Below are 22,526 nucleotides of genomic sequence, written 5' to 3'. Positions count from 1 at the left end.
CTTACAACCATACTTGCAGCTGGATTGGTATTCCACAAATGTGGAGACAAACGTGGGGGTGCTTAGAATACATTATTGAAGAGTACGTTTGACTTTTGCCCTCTGAACTGATGAAAAAACACAAAAATGGCAATGGCTTGGTAAAAAGCTATACATGACAAATGATGAGGCAAGCTGAGGAGAACCTGTGAAATGGTAAACAAGCTCCTTGTGTTTGCAATACAAACCTTTTTCATCACCATATACATACATGTATAAACATACTCATCACATTTGAAGAAAACAATATAAGAACACCATTATTTCTTTAACATTGCTAAGTACTAAAATCATGATGACTGCTTGTGTCTATATATAGCTTTTTTTAATTAGAAATAAGACACATTCACTTTGTGCTCTGAAAACTGTACATTAACAAACAGATGGCCCCAGGTAAAATAAAAAGGCAAGTCAGGAGGTGTGGGAGGGCTCTGTGAGAAAGGCTGGCGATCGAGCAGATTAGAGGACAGGGGACAACAGCAAGGAGATCCAAGAGTAAATGGTTGTGGTATAAAAACACGCAGGTTACATTGTGATACAGAACACACATATAGTCCAGTATCTTGAAAAGACAGGAACGGAAAAATAAGGAGATATATCACAATAGATCTTTTCAATAATGACTCTTCCCAAGCAGAGTATGAAATATATTTAAATGCTGAAATCCACTCTGTAATTACAATGCTGTACATCATGACTCCAAATGAGCCTTGTGCTTTCATGTTCCTTTAGTGTATCACATCATATGATATATATTTATATATTGAGTCACATATCCATCTTTTCAACATACATACTTCTTTCTGATACCAATGTTCAACATTTAATGTTAGCTATCGTAAGTCTGCCTGTTTGTCTTTGTCAACAAATGCCACATTATGGTTGGATATAGTGACAGCCAAGATGTGAGGTACCCCCGATCTTCAGGGGTGGTGGCATTGAGGTCGAGGCCCCATGAGACAACAAAGTTTGCAAGAATCTCAGAGAAGGCCTTTCTCCATTTGGGTACTTGATTTTGGTTTCATCCATATTCCCTTTCTCTTGTCTCCCACCACTGCCAACTGTGTCAGGGTGGAAAAAATGTCAGAGCCAAAAGGATAAAGGGTGAGTTGTGGAGGGGAAGGGATTGGCTTGAGAAGGGTAGGACTGGGTGCTTGGCAGCCTGTCCTCAAACTATTTCAATTTATCACCAAAAATGTATCTTGATCCAGTGCTGATTTGGAGAAAGAGCGAGTGCAACAGTGATGTAGTAACACTGAATGGAAAGAAGACATGACTAATTACATTACAACCATCACATACATACTAGACAACAGGTCATCGTCTGAGTGTATGATACACAATGGAGTCACTAAATCTCCAACCAAACTGTCTTCCACGTGAGCCAGAATGGCACTCCTGGCCATATTTGGAGAAGCAGTTCATGTCTGATGACAACAAGGTCCAAACATTAAATAAAACAACATACAAAGACTTCATGATACCTGTTCTTTAATGTCAATGTCCTGTATTTGACTTTTTTACTCTCCTGTCTCCTCACATTTGCAGTGGACCCCCTCCAGTTTTTGTGACATGTTCCTCATTTGTCCAAGAGTGACGTGAAAGGTAAGTTGAAGAAACGGTTTATTTTTCAGACCTCCGTCTGCAGGTCCATGATATCCTGGCCTACCAAAGGAATAGTTGCACTTGTCTTCTCCCACTCCACCGTCTGCAACTCCAAAGGGGAGATCACTGCTTTTGCCGGGTCTTTTTTTCCCCAGGATGAAGGCGAGTGGGTGATTTGTACACCCTCCCATGCCCTCTTACTTGGGGTGTGCTGCTTATCCTAATGACAGAATGAAAACACATTTGCTAATTATTATTATTTTTATTGTTTCCTATTTTGATGACATGAGCCATCTTGACCTCTACAGATTTTGCGGATAAGTCAAAATGATCCATGACTGCCAGTACGCAATTAATAAGCTACTTCATTTTAAAAGAAACTGTGAAATGACGATTAGGCCTTTCATTTTTATTTGAGAGCACTACACGCACACACTCACACACACACACGAGTACCAATGATTTTAGAAACGGCACAATGCACTGGAAACACACACAATACACCTAAATCTAGATTTTACTCGCGTCGATCCTACGCAACTTTCTATCTAACGCGGTATGGTCATGGACCTTGTTTTTTTTTTTGTCATAAATACATTTTCAAGTAGTATTTTGAATAGATGATATAAGGACCGTACAAAGCTGAATGACTAGCGCGTAAACCTTAGCAATTCAAAGGCATTAGATAAAGAATTACATGAATAAAAGAGCTACGGCGAGGGTCCTTGTACTACACATGAATGAACTGAATGATTCAATGAATGAATGAATTGAAGATAGCTATGGCAAAGGACACTAACAAAAAAGTAAAGAAATTGGTACAAAATACACAGGATGTATAGGTATTGAAAAAGTCATAGCAAGCTGCTTTTAAAGGAAAACTGAATCGTGGTTATCAGTGGTGGTTAATCACTGCACCGATTGGTTGATTCGCTTGGGTACAGGGCCCATCAATCAGGAGGAAGGAGGTGGAGATCTCCAGCACACATACAGATGAATTTCCACAGCACAAAACTCAACAGCCACAAAATACTGTGGGCTGCAACGGTAGAAATTTAGAAAAACATTTTCCATAAATTTGAAAAATTCAAAAAACAACATTATTTATGAGCTTGAGTGCCCAGGATTCCTACATAGCCCATATTCTTGGCCACAAGAGAAAGAACATTGCAAGAACCAAGACATGGGCAAGCTAAATTCCTTCTGACCCTCTATAGCCATGTGACTATCTCTTCCATCTCTTTTCCTAGGGTAGACATGTAATTCGTATTTTTCTACAGAATGACAGCTACACAAATTAACCAACCAGAGAGCTAAACATGGTGTGTTTGTTTAAGGTACTACGTTTATTGAATGTTCTTTCCAGTCACCGTTAACCAGTTCAATTTGAGGGGCAACAGCCGGGCCCAAGTGATTGAACTCTATCTTTTCAGTCTGCAAAAGAGCCCTTTCCAACGGTTTGGGGACTTCAGGAAACAATTACCCCCAAATGGATAAAATTGGCTACCAGGGTGAACATTCACAGAACGACACCAACCAAAATAGCTTTTAACGTGCAACAATGACTTATCCAGGAGGTCACAAAAGAACTTAGTGACATTCGAAGAACTGCAGGCCTCACTGGCCTCAATTAAGATCAGTCATTATGACTTAACCAGAAGAAAGAAACTGGATGGGAGTATTTCAAGGGTAATAACATTGCTGAAAAAAAAGAAAATGCTTCTCACCATTACAGCTGGCATAAAAATAACAGGTTTTGATGAAATTAACATCTTCAAAAATCAGAGCTGTATCAGACTGTTACTTTGCCTCTTCACGACCCTGACAACTTGGGAATGATGACTAAGCAGAGGCTCACAAGGGATCAAGAATCTTTCATTGCCTGTTTCTCCCTTAGGAACGACCTTCATTTAAACGTTATCTAAGCTCCCTCTCTGTCCATCTTTAAAACTTTTTTTGGCATTCGACTCAGCATGACGCTTGGAATTGTTTATGTTTTATTGTGTTGACTGTTTTCAATGTTATTTATTGGTTTTAACTGTCTGTCTTTACACGTCTGAGTTTGACTTAGTATGCAGCTGTGGTTTCAATAGGTGATGCCACGTGCATCCTGGTTTGAAAAATGTAAACTGCTGTCAATGAAATACGGTGTAAACAAAAACTTTAAATTGGCCAGTACTTATTGCCTGATACTGTGATCCCACTAAAGTAAACAAAAACAGGTGTTGTTTACCCTTAATAATGGAATTATAAAGTGCAGGGAAGTTGGCAAGATATTTTTTTAAACCATGGTTGAATTTCCAATGATTTCTACTTGTATAAATAGAAACTTGATCACCCCACCCCAGGGATAATAACTCAAATAATTATAATCAACATGCAGTCAATGTTTTGTTACAGCATGGGAACAGAAAAACTTAAAATGCTAATGATAAACACTTGGTGGTGAGGGGGGGGGGGGAGAAAAGCAGTTAGAAGGAACAAAAGCACAATAAGGTATGCTGCATTGTGTTGTGTAACCTAAACACTTCCTTTATAGAGGATGCAGTAGAAAAGTTTATTTTGACAGTCAGAGCTCTTGCTCTACATTGACTGAATTACATCCAGTTTGAAATAATAAATTCTCTATCAAGCTTGGAGTTTCTCATCTCATCAACAATAATCTATAGCAGGACCACCAAAAGAACACTACATGGGCAAAGTTACACTCTACCATCAGGCCTGGAAGGAAGGAAAACATGGCGTTAACATCCCTTTCCTCTGGAGGTTTTCTCACAAGAACCTAGGTATTGTCACCATCTAATACGTATATCCGTAAAAGTTTAATTACAAATGAGTTTTGATTGAGGTCAGAACTTTGTGTGGGCCTGTTAAGCTCCTCAATGCCAAACTAATTGATTAAGTTAAGATGAAAGCTAATTGGACCTAAAAGAGTCAATGCCACCCAATTTTTTGATTTTGGCTTGTATTAGTTAAAACGATAACATTATTAGGTCGTGGGGGGTGGGGAGCAGAACAGAATAAATTTAAACTGTTTACACTTATGTTGGTCTTGTCGCTGCTGGCAGAGGACACACTCCATCTTTTAGTAGCTTTGGCATCAACAGGTGGCGACTCTACAGCCATGTCTGCACTGTGAATCTTCCTGTTCAGGTCCTGAAACATGTCCTGGTGGCGTTTCCGGGTGTGCATTATCTTCTACACAGGAAGATTGTACATCACGCACAAGGGAAATAGCACAGACGGCCATCAATACCACGTTACCCTCAATTTATTAATCTCTGATCTCTCGTATAATGTTTTCCAAACCAAACAGTGAATAATCAATGTATGCAAACATCTACATAATATTATACTAAAGAGACAAATCGATGCTCTGTGTATGAATGAAAGAGACTAAAATTACCTCAAAGTCAAGCTCTGCATAGCGTGATTTTCGCCTCTGGGGGGGAGGGAGATGATACAGACAGATTAATGACTTATAGTAAAGATATCATGTGCCACGTGAGAAGACAAATGCTTGAGCATCCTGAATACATTTCATTCTGGTGGAAAGTCAATAAGGGATTTCGGCCACTCACAGGAGAGCAGAGAATCACGAAGGGAGAAAACCAGGTTTGTCGCTGGTCATTCCAGCTCCGTTGGCAAAAGCTTACATTTAACAGATTGTGACCGAATGACCTTTAAGTCAGCTGTCATTGACTAGTGAGAGAAAACCTGACCTTCAGGCTGCCCAGTTGCTCTGGCAGCTGCTGCCTCACACGCCATTATGGGAGTGTGTTTTGCCCTGAAGTGAAAAGACACCAGCCGACAGATGTTGAGGCCACTGTGTGCGGTTCACTGTGTTGCAACATCTTGCGACTGCAGTCAACACTAAAAACTGGGACAAAACTATCCTTTTCACCATCCAGGGTTTTCCTATGGCCAATCTGGCTTATATTTTGGGATGCAGTTTTGTGTGCCCATGAAATAAGATGCTTTTGTCTAATTTAAAGGATCAGTCGAGCTTTGTGACCTGAGGACGTATGAAATGTATTGAGTTGACATATGGATAAAAAACACCAACAAATCAAAGTGGATATTATGTGATGAGGCAAAAGGATGTTCAACATACAAAAATTAATTAAAACTTTGACCCATATACATTACAAAAATCCTACAGATTTGGCAAAAATTCTGGGTGTTGCTACTAAAAACAATACATTTAATAGTAACACGGCTCATAAACAGAGGTAAATTTACATGAACAGAAATATTATTGTTATCTGATTAAGGCAATAAACTGCCAGCATCTGGTGATGCCACAAAAACGAAATTCTGAAGAGTTCCTATTTTTTTTTCTTTATTTTCCCTCTTGTTCTTGTCACTTGACTCAATCTGTCTTCACCAATAATATGCCACCAGAGAAAGCCTCATTATGTTGTTACAACATACCAGCAGGATCTGTGATCTCCCAGAATGCGGCGGCCATATGTTACATTCACACAATAGCAGACAACAAAATAGATGCTGTGACTTCTGAGGTATATCAATATTCCGTGGTGTATGCCTGTACGTTATTGATTAAACTATGTAAAAATGACCCATATATATTTCAACAATTATTACATAACATCAGTGCTCATGTCAATTAGCCAATCTATGCGGCTTGACAATATACTGTGTGCAAGCATTATTATTATATGATTTATATTATAATGATTAAATATACAATATTTGTTTAAGTTTTACAGTAAACTTCAACTGCGATTTGCAGTGTATGGTGGATCTGACAAGTGTCTTCCTTAGCTTTCAGGCTTAATGTTTGCTGTACTTTTGTTGTGTTAGATCGATGATGGAGGCTGCATAAAGTATTTTACAGTCTACTGAAGTGTGCTCATCCAGCTCAAATTCTTTCTACCTACAAATACACATTTTAATGAAGTGACAAACATCTCGCAAGAGGTGTTCTGGGTTACATGAGCAAGGAGCTCTGCAATGGATGAGTTTCTCTTTTCAAGCATATGAATACACAGCTGACGTAATATTGTGTGAATGTATCTGATGCTTATTTGAGTCATCCTCAGTTTCATAGACATTTTATTGTATTCCTCGGAAAAGGAGTTGTAAAGCAACTTATTTGGAATGGTATTTATTTAATTTATGGATATTTGTGTTTTATTTTATTTTCATTATTTCTTCAATACAAAGGATATATTTTGTAAACAAATGAAAGGAGGGCGGAAATGGACAATTTCATGTCAGTTTGATATGGTTTGATACACTATGTTATCTTTAGATATAAAATCAGTAATAAAGTGATATCGTATTTTGGCAATATCGCATACCTCTAAGTACTGGTATACTGTGGGACCTTACCAGCATCTTTTGATGAGTTTAACCATCAATTTCCAAATTGCTCAGATTATTGCTGTTGTTCATTACACATCTAGCCATCAATAAAAAACATCTTTTGCTTTTTTGTTGAACTGTAGGTCAAATTTTGTTAGTAGCAGCACAATAAATAACTGACATCCACACAGAATTATCTCTCTAATGGTATATGTCAATTTAAAATATGAAGGTGACAGTGTACTGTTTGGATAAGAACACGGAAGTCAGTGTACTCACCTCCAGGGAGCTTGTAGATAGTGTGGAAACAGTTTCACTCTTGGTCATCACAGCAGAGTTTCCAGATTCTGCTCCATTGCAGGTGCTGCTGTCCACTTGAGAGTCTCTTGGTAGGTTTGGACGGATATGTGCAGGTGATTCTCTCTCTGAGCATGACACGCTGACCTGGTCAGCAGGCAGGCTCTTCAGTCCAAATCCTAGCACTGGCTCACCAGCAACAGGGTTAGCCAGGTGGACAAGCCTTGTCTGAGGTAGCTGTTCAGCACTTATGTTATACTTGGTCGGTTGCTCTTCTTTGCCCTTGGCGGGCCTTAGGGTGCCTATGTTGTTGGTTGGTAAATGGACGAGCCCCGGGGCTTTGACAGTGCCCTCACAACTGCTTCCTTCTCCATTCCTTTGTGGAAGCTCACCATCTAGTTGTTTGAAGAGATCACTATCGCAGATGTAAATGGATTTGGCACCTGGCAACTCAGTGCTGATTCCTTTAGTGGTACATTTCTCTCTGCGGAGAGTCAGTGTGTGGCTATTATAGTCAGCCATGTTCTGGAGGTGGACTTTGGCCATACTGGCTGGCATGGTATTGAAGTTAGAGCTCCTTTGAAGGGTTACAGCCCCAGAAGAGGCTTTTTCTTCTCCCTGGAGGGAGGAGTGCTTCATAGTGCCTAGATGAAACATGGAAACAAAACATGTGAACATGATTAAAAGATTCATCAAGGAACATTGAAGTTTGATACAATCAATGGCAGAAAGTAAAATTGAAGTTGAAACCTGGTAACCACATAGGGCATTCCGTACTAGCACCAACACCTCAGTCAATAACATCAGGCTCGGACCATTATGACATTGAAACTCTAACAATCTGCTGATGTACTTGGATACTGCCAAAGGTTTTTATTTTCAGAATGTGAGTATGGTTATACTTCATGGTATTTGCCAATACAATCACAGACAGTTATTTAAAAGTGCCACAAAAAGCCAAATGTAGGGGAAAAACATGGCTAATCATTTGTTGCTGGTTGAAATCAGGTCGACAGTGTTACACTGATGTGATATGCAGACATTATGGTATTCCAAAACTCTCTAAAAATATTTAACTGAGATTTCCCAGACAATATGTTTGAACACAAAACGTTCTGTTGAAAAAGACAGTTTTAGTTGTGAGAACGTTTTCACAACACAAGAGGTTATTTGGCCCCAAAATGTGGTTATAATAACTGTGACCACACCTCTCAACTGTTAAGTTCCAAAAGAGCAAAAATGAATCAAAGTACAAGACTAAACATATTTACCTGATCTGCAAGCCATATCAACATCCTTCTCAAAGTCAGTCTGGTGACAAAATGTAAAAGGAAATATATTTCATTCCAAATATCAACAAGACAGATAAGATGCCATAGATGGAGTTGATATGAAAAGTCCACAGACTGTTGTTCGAATGTCAGGTTTTTGTGAAATAATTATTCTAAAACTATGCACTGTTAATGTGATCATACCCTCTAACACCCAATTGAAAGTTTGCACACCCATTTATAACTGTGAATAAGGCTGTGTTCTAAATTTGCCAAGCACAAATTCATGTTTAATGAGAGTTGACACAGAGTATTTGCTACCGTTCGCAGTGTCTCTGATTAACCTCTAACAAAGTTGAGGTCTTCCAGTAAGTTTTTTATGATTTTCTTTCCTTTCTAATAGAGGATGCCTGGAGATTATGTGCAAACACCAAGTGGTATTTGGAACACTACATGACTAAAGCCACAAGTTCCAGTTGGAGAAAAACAGCCCTGTGTGCTTCCCCATAGGTGTGGTGGTCTTTTTGTCATAAGCAGTATAATTATTGTGGCAAACATATGTTCGGGGGATTCCAAGTCTGTTTTTTCCCCCTGTGAAAGATAAGGCTTGCATCTTGCAAGCTGGTATACAGTACTTAATATATTAGCAATTATTTTGTACCCTTCTCCTGACTGATATAGCTTGAAAGAATCAGATCATTTGGATGATGTGGAAGCTTTCTGTGGACCTTGACTTGAGCTAAGAGATGTTACAACATAAATGTCAGGAAAAAGCCTACTCAAACATTTGAACATTATTCAAGGTTAAACAGAGACATTTTAAACGATGGAAAGTGTGTACAGACTAAAACTGTAATATGAACAGAAGTGTGGAGACTTTTTATATCCACTATAGATCAAATGATTGACAGTAGACAAGCTGGCCAACTGGCAGGCAGGCAGAGGTAGGCAGGCAAGCAAATTATCGGACTGAAGTGACAATAGATGAGAAGACATCAATAATAATACATTCAGCATTGTCATTTTTTTTCTTTTGTTCAATTTTGAGAAAATAGTCTACAATTATCCCTATTTTTTAAAGATAAATATTTTTACATTGATTGGAATCATGAAGATTATGATTAAAGTTACCGAAATTCAAATAGAAAAAATGATTACAAATTTGTCCAAACTGTACATAATGTTAGTCTTAACAAGGAGAACATGGCAGATATAAAATTCATATGCATACCACAAGCTGAGCATGTCCGTTCTGGAAAGAGCCACCAGAATCCCCATTACCATCTTCCTGGCGATCTACCACACGGCATTTTACTGCTTCCTGTACCTGTTTAACACAATACAGCTCCTGGCTTTACATCTGATGTGTTAAAGAGACAACATTTACTAAACAATGGATGAGCCCAATTTCATATATAAGTTCAAAGGACAATCAAGATTATTTTGTGTTAATATTTTATGTTGATCTAAGTAGAGCATATATCTGGCACCTAATCTTTTTTTGTATCTTATCTTGTGTTGAGCTTTACATGAAATTCCTATTGGTGGATCATAATCAGTATAGCAGTTTAAAAAATAAAATGTTCTTAAAATATAGAGAGTAAATGTATCTCAGAATCATCTCTCTGTGGTGGAAATAACTTTTAATAATATAAAACATCCAAGTCGTTTTATAATGTTGAATCATTCACATCTCAATGACAAAGAATCAGGAGTACAATGGTAAATGGGCTTAAATTTCATCCTTCTTGATATTTCCAAATGGGTTGTATGAGTGCTCAGGGTGAACCAAAAAATTTGTAGCGCCTGACAAAGCCACCCCATGGCTCCTAAATGCTAATGAGACATTTGGGAGCAAGAGTGCGGTGAAGGAATGAGTGCAAAACCTTTAGATATCATCCCCTTAGGAATAACAACATAGTAGGTGAACACAATGAACCTGAACAATTAAAGAGCAAAATCGTCACTATTGTCTTTTAAAGGTAGGTAGAAAAAAAAAAACGGAATGGTGGAAATGTATAGTGTTGCTCCCATGATGATGTCAAAATACCTCTCTTCGCAGGATGCAATGGACCATGACAATGACAAAGCCTTCCATAGAATCAAAGACAGCAAAAAGAATCTGGAATAGTGCAGAGCGCCGATCAGTGATGGCAAGTACGGCTGACATCCACGTGAGAGCCAGAAGGGGCAAAACCACACAGGAGCTCCACAGTGAGGCCCTGCAGAACGGGAGTAGGATAGCAGTCAAAGACAGCAGCGATAACCTTTCATCAACATAGCCCAGGAAGAAAATGCTTATGCTATAAATTAAAATCCACTGTTTTCCCAGTGTTGATAATGTTCAAAAAACAAATTTAATTTCTATGATCTGAAAAAAATAAAATAAAAATCACTTATCAAAGTTCCCCTGTATAGTTCATTCATTAAAAAGAGCATTCTACTTCAACGGTGCATAAACACATCACAACGCATTCTTTGCACTACAGCCACCAAAGGCAAACCATACATCCAACTCTCACATATATGTTTAGATTTACATATATTCCATGCATGTATGTTCAAAATGACTCCGAAAAATTGTAATATATATAATTTTAAAGGGAAAAGAAGGAAGAGAAAAAGTGAGGGGTAACGGGTATATCAGGCCAGGACAGAATGTAAATAATAACAGACAAAAATGGCCAGAGAAGGACAAGCAGGACAGAGGCATAGGTTGAAGAAATACCAAAACTTGACTTCTTTTTACAGACGTCTCCCTTTCCTTTTTAAATTATTTTCAACTTGTTCCATTCAACATAACTTTGATATAAGAGGAAAATTACAAGAAAAATAGGTTATTTATGCTTGCAACAGAAAATAATCATGATAAAAAAAGGACATCTTGGGTCATTTCATCAAAGCTCTCTGACTTGCCTTTAGTAGTACTGTTTAACTAGTGATGAAAAGGGCATTAATTGTTTTCTTCTGTCACTTTTTGGCAAGCCTGATGCTATGATGTGATGTTTTTGCATGTTCTCTCTGTGTTTGAGTGGATTTTTCTTCTGGCTAGTGTTTTTGAAATTTTAAAACCCTTTGGAAGTAATACATATTCTGTTGACAATGTATATGTATCAATTACAGTCAGTCATGAACATAGAAGATAGATTAAAAAGTAAACTCGTTAAACAACTAGGATGCGAAACCTAATTATTCCAACAGCATTTTTTAAATTTTCCTATTGGTGCTATTGGGTTAGTTTGCGTTCAAAGAAATTGTTGTGCTATGACTCTAAAGTATCTACTATTCACATTTATTTTGCATTTGTAAAAAAAAAAAAAAAAAAAAAGAAGAACCAAGAGGGGACAATTTAAAAAAAAATCTGATGTGCCAATTATTTGCATATATTGCATATTAGGGATAGGTATGGCACACTGGGACTTATGTTTGACTTTCCGACACTGCAATCTCAGATCATGCAGTTACAACAATACCCATCAACGACCACACATGCACACATTCACACCGGGACGCACACACTTCAACACATTCTCACACAGTTCATACTGTACATACTTCTGTACAGTGCAGATCTACATTCATATAAAATTCTGTTATTTTATAAAATCTGTCCCTTACAGATTATGAATGTGCTTTTCAGTCACCACAAAGAAAACCACTCACATAAAACATTTTTTTTAAATCCCAAACTTCACTCCTCTTAAACATGTAATTAAAATAATGTATAAATTAAGCCAATACTTGTGTTGTTTATAATTGTAATGAATATCACTAACTGAAACATTTAGGTTTGACATTCAATGATAAATATGAGACAAGTGCTCATCATTTCATATCTTTCTTCTAGGTATTATATATCCGACTAGACAACCTACAATATCACGCGTTTTGTTTGAACACGTACATCTTTTAGGTGAGCAATAGTCGTGAAACGTGACTGGCTGGTTACCAAAGTCTGTGTAACATATCTATTCCATTCTCTTGGTTCACACAAACAAACAATGCATTTTGTCACCAATAACATCAAAGTTGCATGTCAGATTCAAAGTTACAAAATTCCTGTTTATAAAAACTCAACGTGGCTCTCGTCTCATGTTTAGCTTTTTATGTCAAACCAGATGTTACAAACTGTCAGCAACAAAAAGAAATGAATTTGTGTCACTGTTCCAATACTGTTGGACGGGCAAATATATATCTTGAATTGGATGCATATAAAACTAGGTTTGAGTAAAAATGAGTCTGATCATGAAAACAGAACCAATCGAGTGAGGGAGAACAAGAGAGGTGTACAGTTGAGAAGATAGAAGCAAGAAGAGTTAAGGAAAATAATTAGCGGAACTAACATGGCGTTACTGGTAGCTGTGGTGGATACGTCAGCCGACGAGATAACTCCACACTTGGCACATTTGAGCGTCATATTGTACAGTGGCACTGTCATCTGACTGCAAAGTCAAATTAACACGCTGTAACAACAACACAAACAGATACAAATGCACCTATACACAGATTCATACATATGTACATGTACATACAAGCACACAAACAGAACAGTCACACCAACAGTGAGTCACAGTAGTCTCGCACAATCTCTCTCTCAGGGTTTTGAGTCAGCTTAGAGTGTTTGTGTGTCAAGCTTTTATCTAATATGACTTGGAAGAAGATTGCAGCATGGATAAGACTGTCATCACATATTTGATTTTCTTGAAAAAACAACAACATGATAGCCTGAGATGTTTGGGACTCTGCACTGAGTGCTCAATATTATACCAGCTAGTCATTCATCTGCTTGTATTACATGAAAGCCACATCACATTCAATTTTACGTACGTCTGGTGATTATCTCATACAAAAATCAACAACACATTTAAAGCGCATCTACTGGGGAAATAGCATTTTAATTCCTTGTATACAAATAGTTGACTCTCTGGAGCAAGATATCGAGTGTGAATTTATACCACCAACTACATCTTTCATGAGCAGCCAAATTCTGAGAATGTATCTCTGGGCAAACTACCCTGATGCCACTGTGCAGTTAACATACTGAAAATTCGGTTATGGGAAACAGAGGCCAGAGGCCAAGTGAAATACAGCTTCGGCAGTTGTTGAGGCAGAAATTCAGGCTTGGGAGCAATTTGGATAGAACTTGGGGAAAGGCTTCAACATGGATCTGAGGAAATTCTGATTCTCCATCTGACAGCTCAGGAGGCGGTGGAAGCTGTGCACACTAAACACTGTGTATAATGGAGATTGATCTGTGGTGACCTCAACTTTGAATATTGTAGGTCGGTGAGGAGAATATTTCAAAACCTCCTCGGGTCCACTGACATCACTCCCAATGAGGAAACTGACTCGGAGGTAAACTGTCTTATCTCAGGGATGTAAGTCGGAAAGGAAAAAAAAAAAAGATCTCTTGAGTAGTAAGGCCCAGTAGTGCATGATATGCACTCCAAGTTCCTAAAGGCTCTAGATCTGTGGTTCTTAACCTTGTTGAAGGTATCGAACCCCACCAATTTCATATGCTAAAAGCTAATGTATTAAAACACAAACACACCATTTACGTGGATATGGAAGTCAAAAGGTAAAAGGTGGGTGGGTAGCTGGATCAAACATACTACAAAGGAAAGCATTTTGGAAACTTAAATCAAAAGAATTTTAACAAATGACTACAGTCAATGTGTTCGAGTCAAAATGAAGGGATAAACCTTACAACAGCATAACATTCAACCATTACACGAGTTGAATGGTTTTAGTGTTGTCTAATTTTGTGAGGTCAAATTAGTTTTCTTTTGGGATACAGATACCAATGAAGCCTGTCTCCAAGGGAGAATCTGCCTAATTGAAATGTTTCTGTGGACTTAATTGGATGCTGAATAAACTAACTTAATTAATCATGTTTTCAATTTCAATCTTGAGTAACATCATGGACGGTAAATCAACTTGAAAATATATTTCCATTCTGCACAAATAAATAACAAATGTATAACACATCAAATGCAAGCCCCTTGAGGTATACAAACAAACAGCTGAGACTGATCAGTTTGCATTCTTTCCTATTACCTCAATCCAAACACGCGGGCCAAAACCACTTTGAGCTGCGTGCAAACAAACTCTAATTTGATTTGGTTCACTTCAGTCAAGTGTGAACTCTGCACAGACGTGCAGTCAAATGACAGCAGCACAAAGCACAGGGAGATCACACGGCTATAACAGTTAGGTTTAGCACAGGTGTCTCAGTCACAGTTTGCTTTTGGCACATTTGTCTGTTTGTGCTGTAGTGCATGCATGTGCAAGTGGGATCCCCCGGGGGCTTTTGAAGGAACGTTTTCAAAGTTATTTGTGACATATTAGATAAAAAGAACCAGCACTGAACACAAATATATGCAATAGATCAAATATATGCAAAGATAACATTTGCATCAATGTGAAGAAGACCAAGGAGATGGTGGTGCATTTCAGGAGGAACAGATGGCCCCTCGCCTTTCTAAACATTGGAGGAGCATCAGTGGAAGTGGTCTCCATACACAAATTCCTCTGGGTCCACCTTGCCAAGGAACCTATTGTCTCAAGAGGGACATGATTCTTAAGAATAGCAGTGACTAGAGTTAAAATATCAAAGAAGTGACTTCAGGAGAGATCTGTGAATGACTAAACGGCCAAGAGCCCACACTTGAATTCGTGTTGTGCAATGATGATTCCCATCCAATCTGATGGAACTTGTGAGACGCTCTAAAAAGGAAACTGCAAAAGAGAGGCAGACCAAGCTTGTGGCATCATATTACAAAAGACTTGAGGCTGTGGTTGTCACAAAAGATGCATCAACCAAGTATAGAACAAAGGCTGGGAATGAATGAATGAATGAATGAATGAATGTATGAATGAATGAATGAATGAATGAATGAATGAATGAATGAATGAATGAATGAAGTTCATCTGGAGCTGTGCACGAGAAAAATAGTTCCCTTAATGAGCTACTTTCAAAGTTATAAACTACCAAATATACCATAAGCAATGCATCTATCAAATTATTATATTTCAGATCTGAATATGCCCCTCAACTATAGTTAACACTGCCAATTTATAAGCCTCTACAAGCACTATAGATGTGACTAACCAGACATAGAAGAATTCATGTTACTATGTTCTACGTAGCTAACATGGGATGATTTACACGATAAGGAGACAGAAATTCTAATATTAAGTGAACTAGGGGTGTTTACATTCTTATTCACCAGAAGTGGTAATAGGCAGGACTAGAACCAACACTTTAAGAAGAGAATGAGATGGGCAACCAATGCCCCAGTCATAGGCTGATGTGTTCCTGATTAAGAAGCCCTGAGTGAGAGAGAGGAGGGATTCTGTGCAAACTCAAAAATGACATTTCAGACAGCAACGACAGATCCAGTTAAAAAAAAGAGATCACTGAGTAAAGTATTTGAATGTACCAACAATGCTCATGTGGACATAATAGACTGCCATGTAAAGGAGAGCAGGGTGCACGTTTCCTGAAATTATTTAAGTTTTCAATGCAATATGATGTTTTACAATCTCAAAGAACGTGGATATTTGTGACAGTATGTCCAACTATTATAAGTCACCACTTGGTATTCAACTAATACAACTCATTTCCTTTTATTTTTCATCATTTCTGTTGGATTGCAGTGTGCACATTTAACGAACATATTAAGACATAGCGTCCTGTATGTGGTACCTCCAAAATCAAAATTATCTGGAGTACCTAAAAACAGCATGTTCATTTTTCATCTTCAAAGTAAGCAAGCCATTTTCAACACTGACAACTTGTCAATAATTTGTAAAAATAACACCCACATCTGTGGAATGACCAATTATATAAATTTGTGGAAACAAATATTAAATGTACTAAATTGTGACATATGAGGATTTGGCCCAACACCAGTGATAATAATGTCCAATGTATGTAGGCCTACATGTATAGAAATAGTTGGGTCATTTATGAGATTTGGATAATGTGCATGTTAATACGATTCACCAGGCCGATACAACGTAAATGTATGTCTAAAATTGTTAGGACTATCAGCCTGATATTTTAAAGCAAGAACTACTATTGTTGTTTGTCTGTTGTTCTTACTCGCCACACGTGTCAGTATTTATTTGGGATACTCATTATTTTGATTTAGTGGTCCAAAATATAGTTACTTATTTCCCACTAAATGGTTATAAATTCAAATTTTCTTTGAAGGTTTTTATGAAGCCCTGCTTACCCTTACTAGAAAGAGATGAGAAGAAAAACAGATGGAATTAATCACTACTATCACAGAACAACCCACAAAACAGTTGGCTACTTCTAAAGCATCTTCAGAGCAGTACCGATAACCAGATGGAACTCTTCACCTTTTGTGCCTTTTTTTTTTTTTACATAATACAGTACTTTGGTGGTCTCATGATCCATTACTTTAATTACATTGTATTTCCATGGCACCAATTCAGGATCATTTTGGAATTAATTTGAAATGTTCGATCCAAAGAAAATGGGCTTCATTCACCAACCGTTTCTGAGAACACATTTGCACTTTTCAATAGGAATATGATATTCACCAATGTACAATTTGACTCCATGGTATACTCACACACATTTTAGCGGTTTACAATCGAACATTTATCACATTATAATATTAGATCGATTTTAAATATCATATTTCATCATTGAAATGATGATGTTCAATAATAACTCATCATAAATCCCCACTATTTCAGAAACCCTTTGAAGGGCAAATGTAGCTCTTAGGAACATGTTGATGAATCAGGCTCAGCAATTCCCTTTGTGAGCTACACCACCAGGCTGGTTATAGGTGACAGTGTAAAAGTGTGGTATAAGGCATACCCCGCCCTCTCCTTTAGTTTCATATCAGTAATGCCGTCTTTGGACACCAGTTTGTTAAAAACGAGAATCCCAATAACCATGTTAACCTGCCAAAAGAAGAGGCATACAATTAATACATGAAAGACATTTTCCTTTTTGACAGCATGCAGAAATACTCTGATCATATCCGATAATGATGATGACTGCAGAATACATGAAATAATCGAACACTACACTTGGTTATACTTACTCCAGAAGCTTAATAAACTGTTTGTGATTTCAAAACAATATCATTTGTTGAAAACTATTCTACAGGAATTTACTGAAAATAGAACTCTATGAAAGATGAAATTAACGTTCATTTGTTAAATTGTGCATTGATGTTGTATTTAAATGTTTTGCAATTGAATTAAGCTGTTAATTTTCTGCGTGGATGCATCGCAACATTCCTTTCTTATTTATTTAGTAGTTATTTTTTGCATGTCAACAAGTCAAGTCAAACCATTGACAAAATAACTGCAAATGAGCAAGATACAGTACTGGTTAAAGGCAAGCAGCACAGAGAGAGAAGAAAGAATACCAAGACAACAGCGGCAGCTGGTCCAACAAATGCATAGAGAAGACCTCCTTCCAGAGATAACCAGCAGCTACAAGAGAGGAGCAGGGAGACATGCATAGTATCATATACAACTGGAAAATGCGAATTAAAATATACATATATTGAAAAAGCAATAACAACATGAAACCATACTCAATATTCTCAGAGCAACATTAAAGGTCAAATAATACAGGACACAATAGATCATCTACAGAAAACCATTCTTACTAGCTTGGTGTTCCATAGCCTTTTGCCTTGGTAAAACCCACTGAGATTGCAACAACAAGGGCAGGGAGACCTAGGAGAGACAAAAGGGATATTAGAATGGAGCAGATTACGAAAATGATTCAAATAGAAACAAGGGATGATAAGACTAACCCCAGCCAAGACAGAGAAAACGCTTGCGTATTATTCGATTCCGTAGACGACCCGTCACTGCCATGTATGACTGCCATGCCTCCGTCAGGACCCAACAGAATGATGACAGGAAAAAAAAGTGAAGAAATGCAGCGATGACAGTGCATAGGACCTGGAAGAGCAATAAAGAAAGGGATATGGAACTGTGATCATACTGGCTTTCTTGATTTCAAGTTCAAAACAAACTGTGGGACTTACCTTATTTCTTGTTTGGGTCTGTCCAATAAGAATTAGGGCGTTGGAGGAAATGATTGAGAGGCAGAAGTTGATAAGTATGACAGATCGTTCAGACCGAATATATCTGCAGGAAAATGAGAGGAAACATTGAAATTATAATCCTGCTTCAAAATTGTTTCACACTGTTTTGTGTATGTAGTAATAGTTTCCTTTGTAAATCTGTTGTATAATTTGTTTTATATGTGCAGCACAAAAAGAAAAGAAAAGACGATTTGTGTTTGGTTGATTGGTTATTTCCGTTTGTGACTTTTCAGCAATACATTTTATACGGTTGAAAAATGTGTATTAGCTTTCTGAATAGTGCCACATTTCATTTAACCAATGAGCAGCAGAAATGAGTACCTATGTGAGTACTCAGAATAAAACCCTGTCAAATATTTGACAATGATAAACTGCCTACTTTCCTGTTATGGATTTGTTTGGAGTTACAGATTGGATGACTGAAGTTTGAAGAAACAACATATTGGCAGTTAACAATTTATTCAGTAAACAATCACAAGCCGCAGAAGCACATTGAAGACCCAGTGACAAGCACAAGTCTGGCATTTCCTCCTCATATTGGTCACACATTGCTTTGAGATGTGATTTAAAATATAACAAGGTTTTGGCATGTTAGGTTAAGTTCCCCTTTATTGATATTCATGCAACATTTTTTCTCACCTCCAGACTGACACATAGATGATGATGAGTAGCAACAATGTTAGAGAAGACACTCCACATCCCACAATTAGCGTCACAGATGGGAGCTGTGTCTTATCCATGTTCTGAAAAAAGAAAGAACACAGAAAACGTGTTATTATTTAAAGTAAAGGAACTAATCTCATACTGCAGCTCATACACCACAAAAACTGTGTGCCCAAAAAGTAGTGTTAACACAAGGATGAAATGTTTTAAAAATAAATAAATAAATAAATAAATAAATAAATAAATAAATAAATAAATCATATATTTTATATATATATACTGCAACCTATGATGAAGCTGATATCAGATGACTTGTCCATGTGCAAGTTGCATTACAGCATTATATTGTGAATTTATAGCTGGAACTATTATATCGAGCAGTTATAATTGTAGAGCGACAATTTTGTGTGTGTGTGTGTGTGTGTCTTTTGTACTATGTGCAGCATTGTTGGTCTTCATAGACAGCAGAGTGAATACCTACTCTCCCTTTGCCTGCAAGGGTTTTTAATAGTTTCCTACTGCATCCTCAAAAGTACAAGTTTGAAGTTTGCAAAATAGCATCTCAATTGTCTACAGCATTAGTGGCAAACAGTTTTGTGGAAATATTAAAGAAATGCCCAATTGTTTCAAAGGAAGACGTAATGTGTGATACTGTGTGTAGGGCCCAGATTAGAGCTGTGTATTTGTCCTGTAATTTGTTTGCATCCAGGAATAGTGCACATAAGACTGTAACTATGCAGCCTTTGGAAACCCGAGTGTTTACGCATTTAGGTGACATGGGTGATGTCTTTGTTTCCAGCGATGGTGTGGATTGTTAGTCAAACAAACAGTGACAGGTGTCGCAATGCAGAGATGACTTTTGCACTTAATTCCCATGCTCATTAAACTCAAGATGCTTATTTTTGCTTGCCTATATACCATATATCCATATTTGCTCGACACAGCCACGCACCACTATATGCACACATTCCCTTATTTGCCTCTCACAGATCGCATGAACACTCCAACTGGAAATGGTGAATTAATATTGAAGATGATGACGCACTCAAATAGTCCACTGTGACATGTTCAGAAATTTCCTTGGTCAGGTGTGAGGAGACTATGAGTAAACATGTTGCAAGTCAGATTTTTTTAACCCTAAAAGCTATCCAGCCTATTCTAGGACATCAACCCTTAGCTTTTGCAAGAGATAATTGGCTGAGTTTATTGCCTGTCTTGTCTGCTAGTTTGATGTGTGTGTTGGGGCCAAGTTAATTAAATCCCTCTGATTAATCTGCACTGCAGTCACTTCCTTCTCTAAAAGTAAATGGGGGAGAAAAGCATTATGTGTGCAGTGAAATGGAAACATGTCTGTTGAGAGTTTTCACTTGCTTTCTTGATAGAGGTCTTGCATAGCATGAAAATCATTTTTTTTTGGCACTATATGAATTATATGAATACACAATGAACCTTGCTTTGGTCCCAAAGCTGCAACATTCACAAATAGTGGACAGCCCTAATAAAGATGTCTATCATGCAAATATTAACAGTTTTTTCTTGTCGCATAGAAATTTTGAAACTTTGATGGCAGCAATCAAAAATGTTTGTGAATGTCTAGCAAATATCTTTATAAATATTTTTATGAATAAGAATGTGGCAAGCTTAGCTTGTGCTGCTGCTTAACTTCTGCTGCAAAGCAGTTGCAGTTGTGGGTAGTTTTGATACTTCACATGTTTAAATGAAAAATATAATATTTATTGGTCTACACTCAATACCCTACCCCCGCCCATGTTATTTTAGAAGTGCAGCAATATAGAACTACATGAGTTATTTATTTTCTATTTGCCCTTTTCATATGGAGTGCTTCAGTGTTGTTTGCTTTTGGGGCACATCACCAGAAGAGAGGTGCCTTGTTTAGCCCTGTTTTCACTTGGCAGTAAAGTGGGGTTGTGATTGCTCCCTATTCAACTCATGTTTGAGCTCATAACATGCACGCACAAGTATCAATGAACTGTATTCTCCATATTGTGATACAGCATTTAAGTACTGTCCATCCATCCAGGCATTCAATTATCAAAAATATTCCAAATGCACATGAGGATACTCTTTTATTTGAACATTGTGTTCATTATTGATGATCCACAGCAAGGACATAAGTCTATTAACCCCAACAGACAGGAATCAAAGTGGGGCGCTTTCAGTAGACCTGCTTGTCACCTCTAATCGGAGGCAACTACAGAGTGAAAGAGAAGCCAAGATGAGGGACCACACAGCATGGCTCTGATCCCTATGATGAGACTTATTTTGAGCAGTGTTTTCCCTCGCCCGGACATGGGTCACCAAGAGCCTATTCGGCTTGGTGCCTGTAGATTTAAGTTCACCATGGTGGATGAGAGGGTAGCCTTTCTCTACCTCGGGTGAGGGGACAGGTCCTGACCGTTGTTCGTGCCTATGGTCCAACCAGGAGCTCAGTGTATACATCCATTGTAGAATCCCTGGAGGGCATGATGTAGTGTGCTCCTACTTCTGCTGGGGGACTTCAGTGGTCACATGGACAATGACAGTGAAAGATGTTGCCACAATTTTTTCTTTATTCACAATTGACAGCTTGCTACGCTGTTTTGGTTCCTCAACAATTTTCAGTGCCATGAAAGCACTATTCTCAAAGTCTGACAAAATACTTTTTTGCATCGTTTACATAGGGTTTCGCCTGGAAAACTTACTAGACCCAGTGGTGGAGAAGGCAGCCAGCTTCATAATAGCGTCTGCTGATCAGGCCCTAATAACTCCTTGGGCCACCCTCGGCACTTTATGTAACTGACAATGAGTCTTTCAAATCTCTGATGAGATATTTTAGTCTATTCTCCCTTGCAGAATTGCTTTAATTCAGCAGCACTGGAGAATTTTTCAACTATAAATAGCATTTTAAGGTCATGTCACAGCATTTTAATCAAATACAAATTTGACAAGGCTACTCTAAAACCATCCATCCATTTTCTCTACCGCTTGTCCCCATGGGTGTCGCGGGCATGCTGGAGCCAATCCTACTTGACTTCGGGCAGTAGGTGGGGGACACCCTGAATAGTTGCCAGCCCATTGCAGGACACACAAAGACGAACAACCATTCGCACTCACCATCACACCTATGGGCAATGGTCAATCGACCCACCATGCATGTTTTAGGAGGAAATGGGAGTACCTGGAAGACACCTACACAGTTGTGGGGAGA

The 22,526-nt window shown here is 38.0% G+C and overlaps 1 protein-coding gene across 6 annotated transcripts in view; it reads right to left on the bottom strand.

The window, feature by feature from the left end:
- Positions 1–288: 288 nt before the first annotated feature.
- The window catches only part of adgrb1a (adhesion G protein-coupled receptor B1a), a 59,790-nt gene continuing 37,552 nt past the window's right edge, over positions 289–22,526 (bottom strand). For 3 of the 6 annotated variants that reach the window (XM_085918344.1, XM_085918345.1, XM_085918348.1), the window contains 14 exons: positions 19,295–19,398; positions 18,596–18,698; positions 18,359–18,509; positions 18,209–18,278; positions 17,963–18,029; positions 17,404–17,489; positions 12,887–12,985; positions 10,594–10,765; positions 9,775–9,870; positions 8,544–8,583; positions 7,255–7,916; positions 5,051–5,086; positions 4,684–4,842; positions 289–1,864 (listed from right to left, as the gene is read on the bottom strand). In XM_085918344.1, the coding sequence (XP_085774470.1) occupies positions 1,670–1,864; positions 4,684–4,842; positions 5,051–5,086; positions 7,255–7,916; positions 8,544–8,583; positions 9,775–9,870; positions 10,594–10,765; positions 12,887–12,985; positions 17,404–17,489; positions 17,963–18,029; positions 18,209–18,278; positions 18,359–18,509; positions 18,596–18,698; positions 19,295–19,398 (2,040 nt within the window). In that variant the 3' untranslated portion in view covers positions 289–1,669. The remainder of the gene's footprint in view (positions 1,865–4,683; positions 4,843–5,050; positions 5,087–7,254; positions 7,917–8,543; positions 8,584–9,774; positions 9,871–10,593; positions 10,766–12,886; positions 12,986–17,403; positions 17,490–17,962; positions 18,030–18,208; positions 18,279–18,358; positions 18,510–18,595; positions 18,699–19,294; positions 19,399–22,526) is intronic. The other 3 variants (XM_085918346.1, XM_085918347.1, XM_085918349.1) reach the window with 3 other exon arrangements.

The sequence above is a fragment of the Syngnathus leptorhynchus genome, chromosome 8 (genome assembly GCF_054491065.1).
Source record: "Syngnathus leptorhynchus isolate UIUO chromosome 8, UIUO_Slep, whole genome shotgun sequence".
Taxonomy (NCBI): Eukaryota; Metazoa; Chordata; class Actinopteri; order Syngnathiformes; family Syngnathidae; genus Syngnathus; species Syngnathus leptorhynchus.
This window is presented reverse-complemented; position numbering and strand designations above follow the sequence as displayed.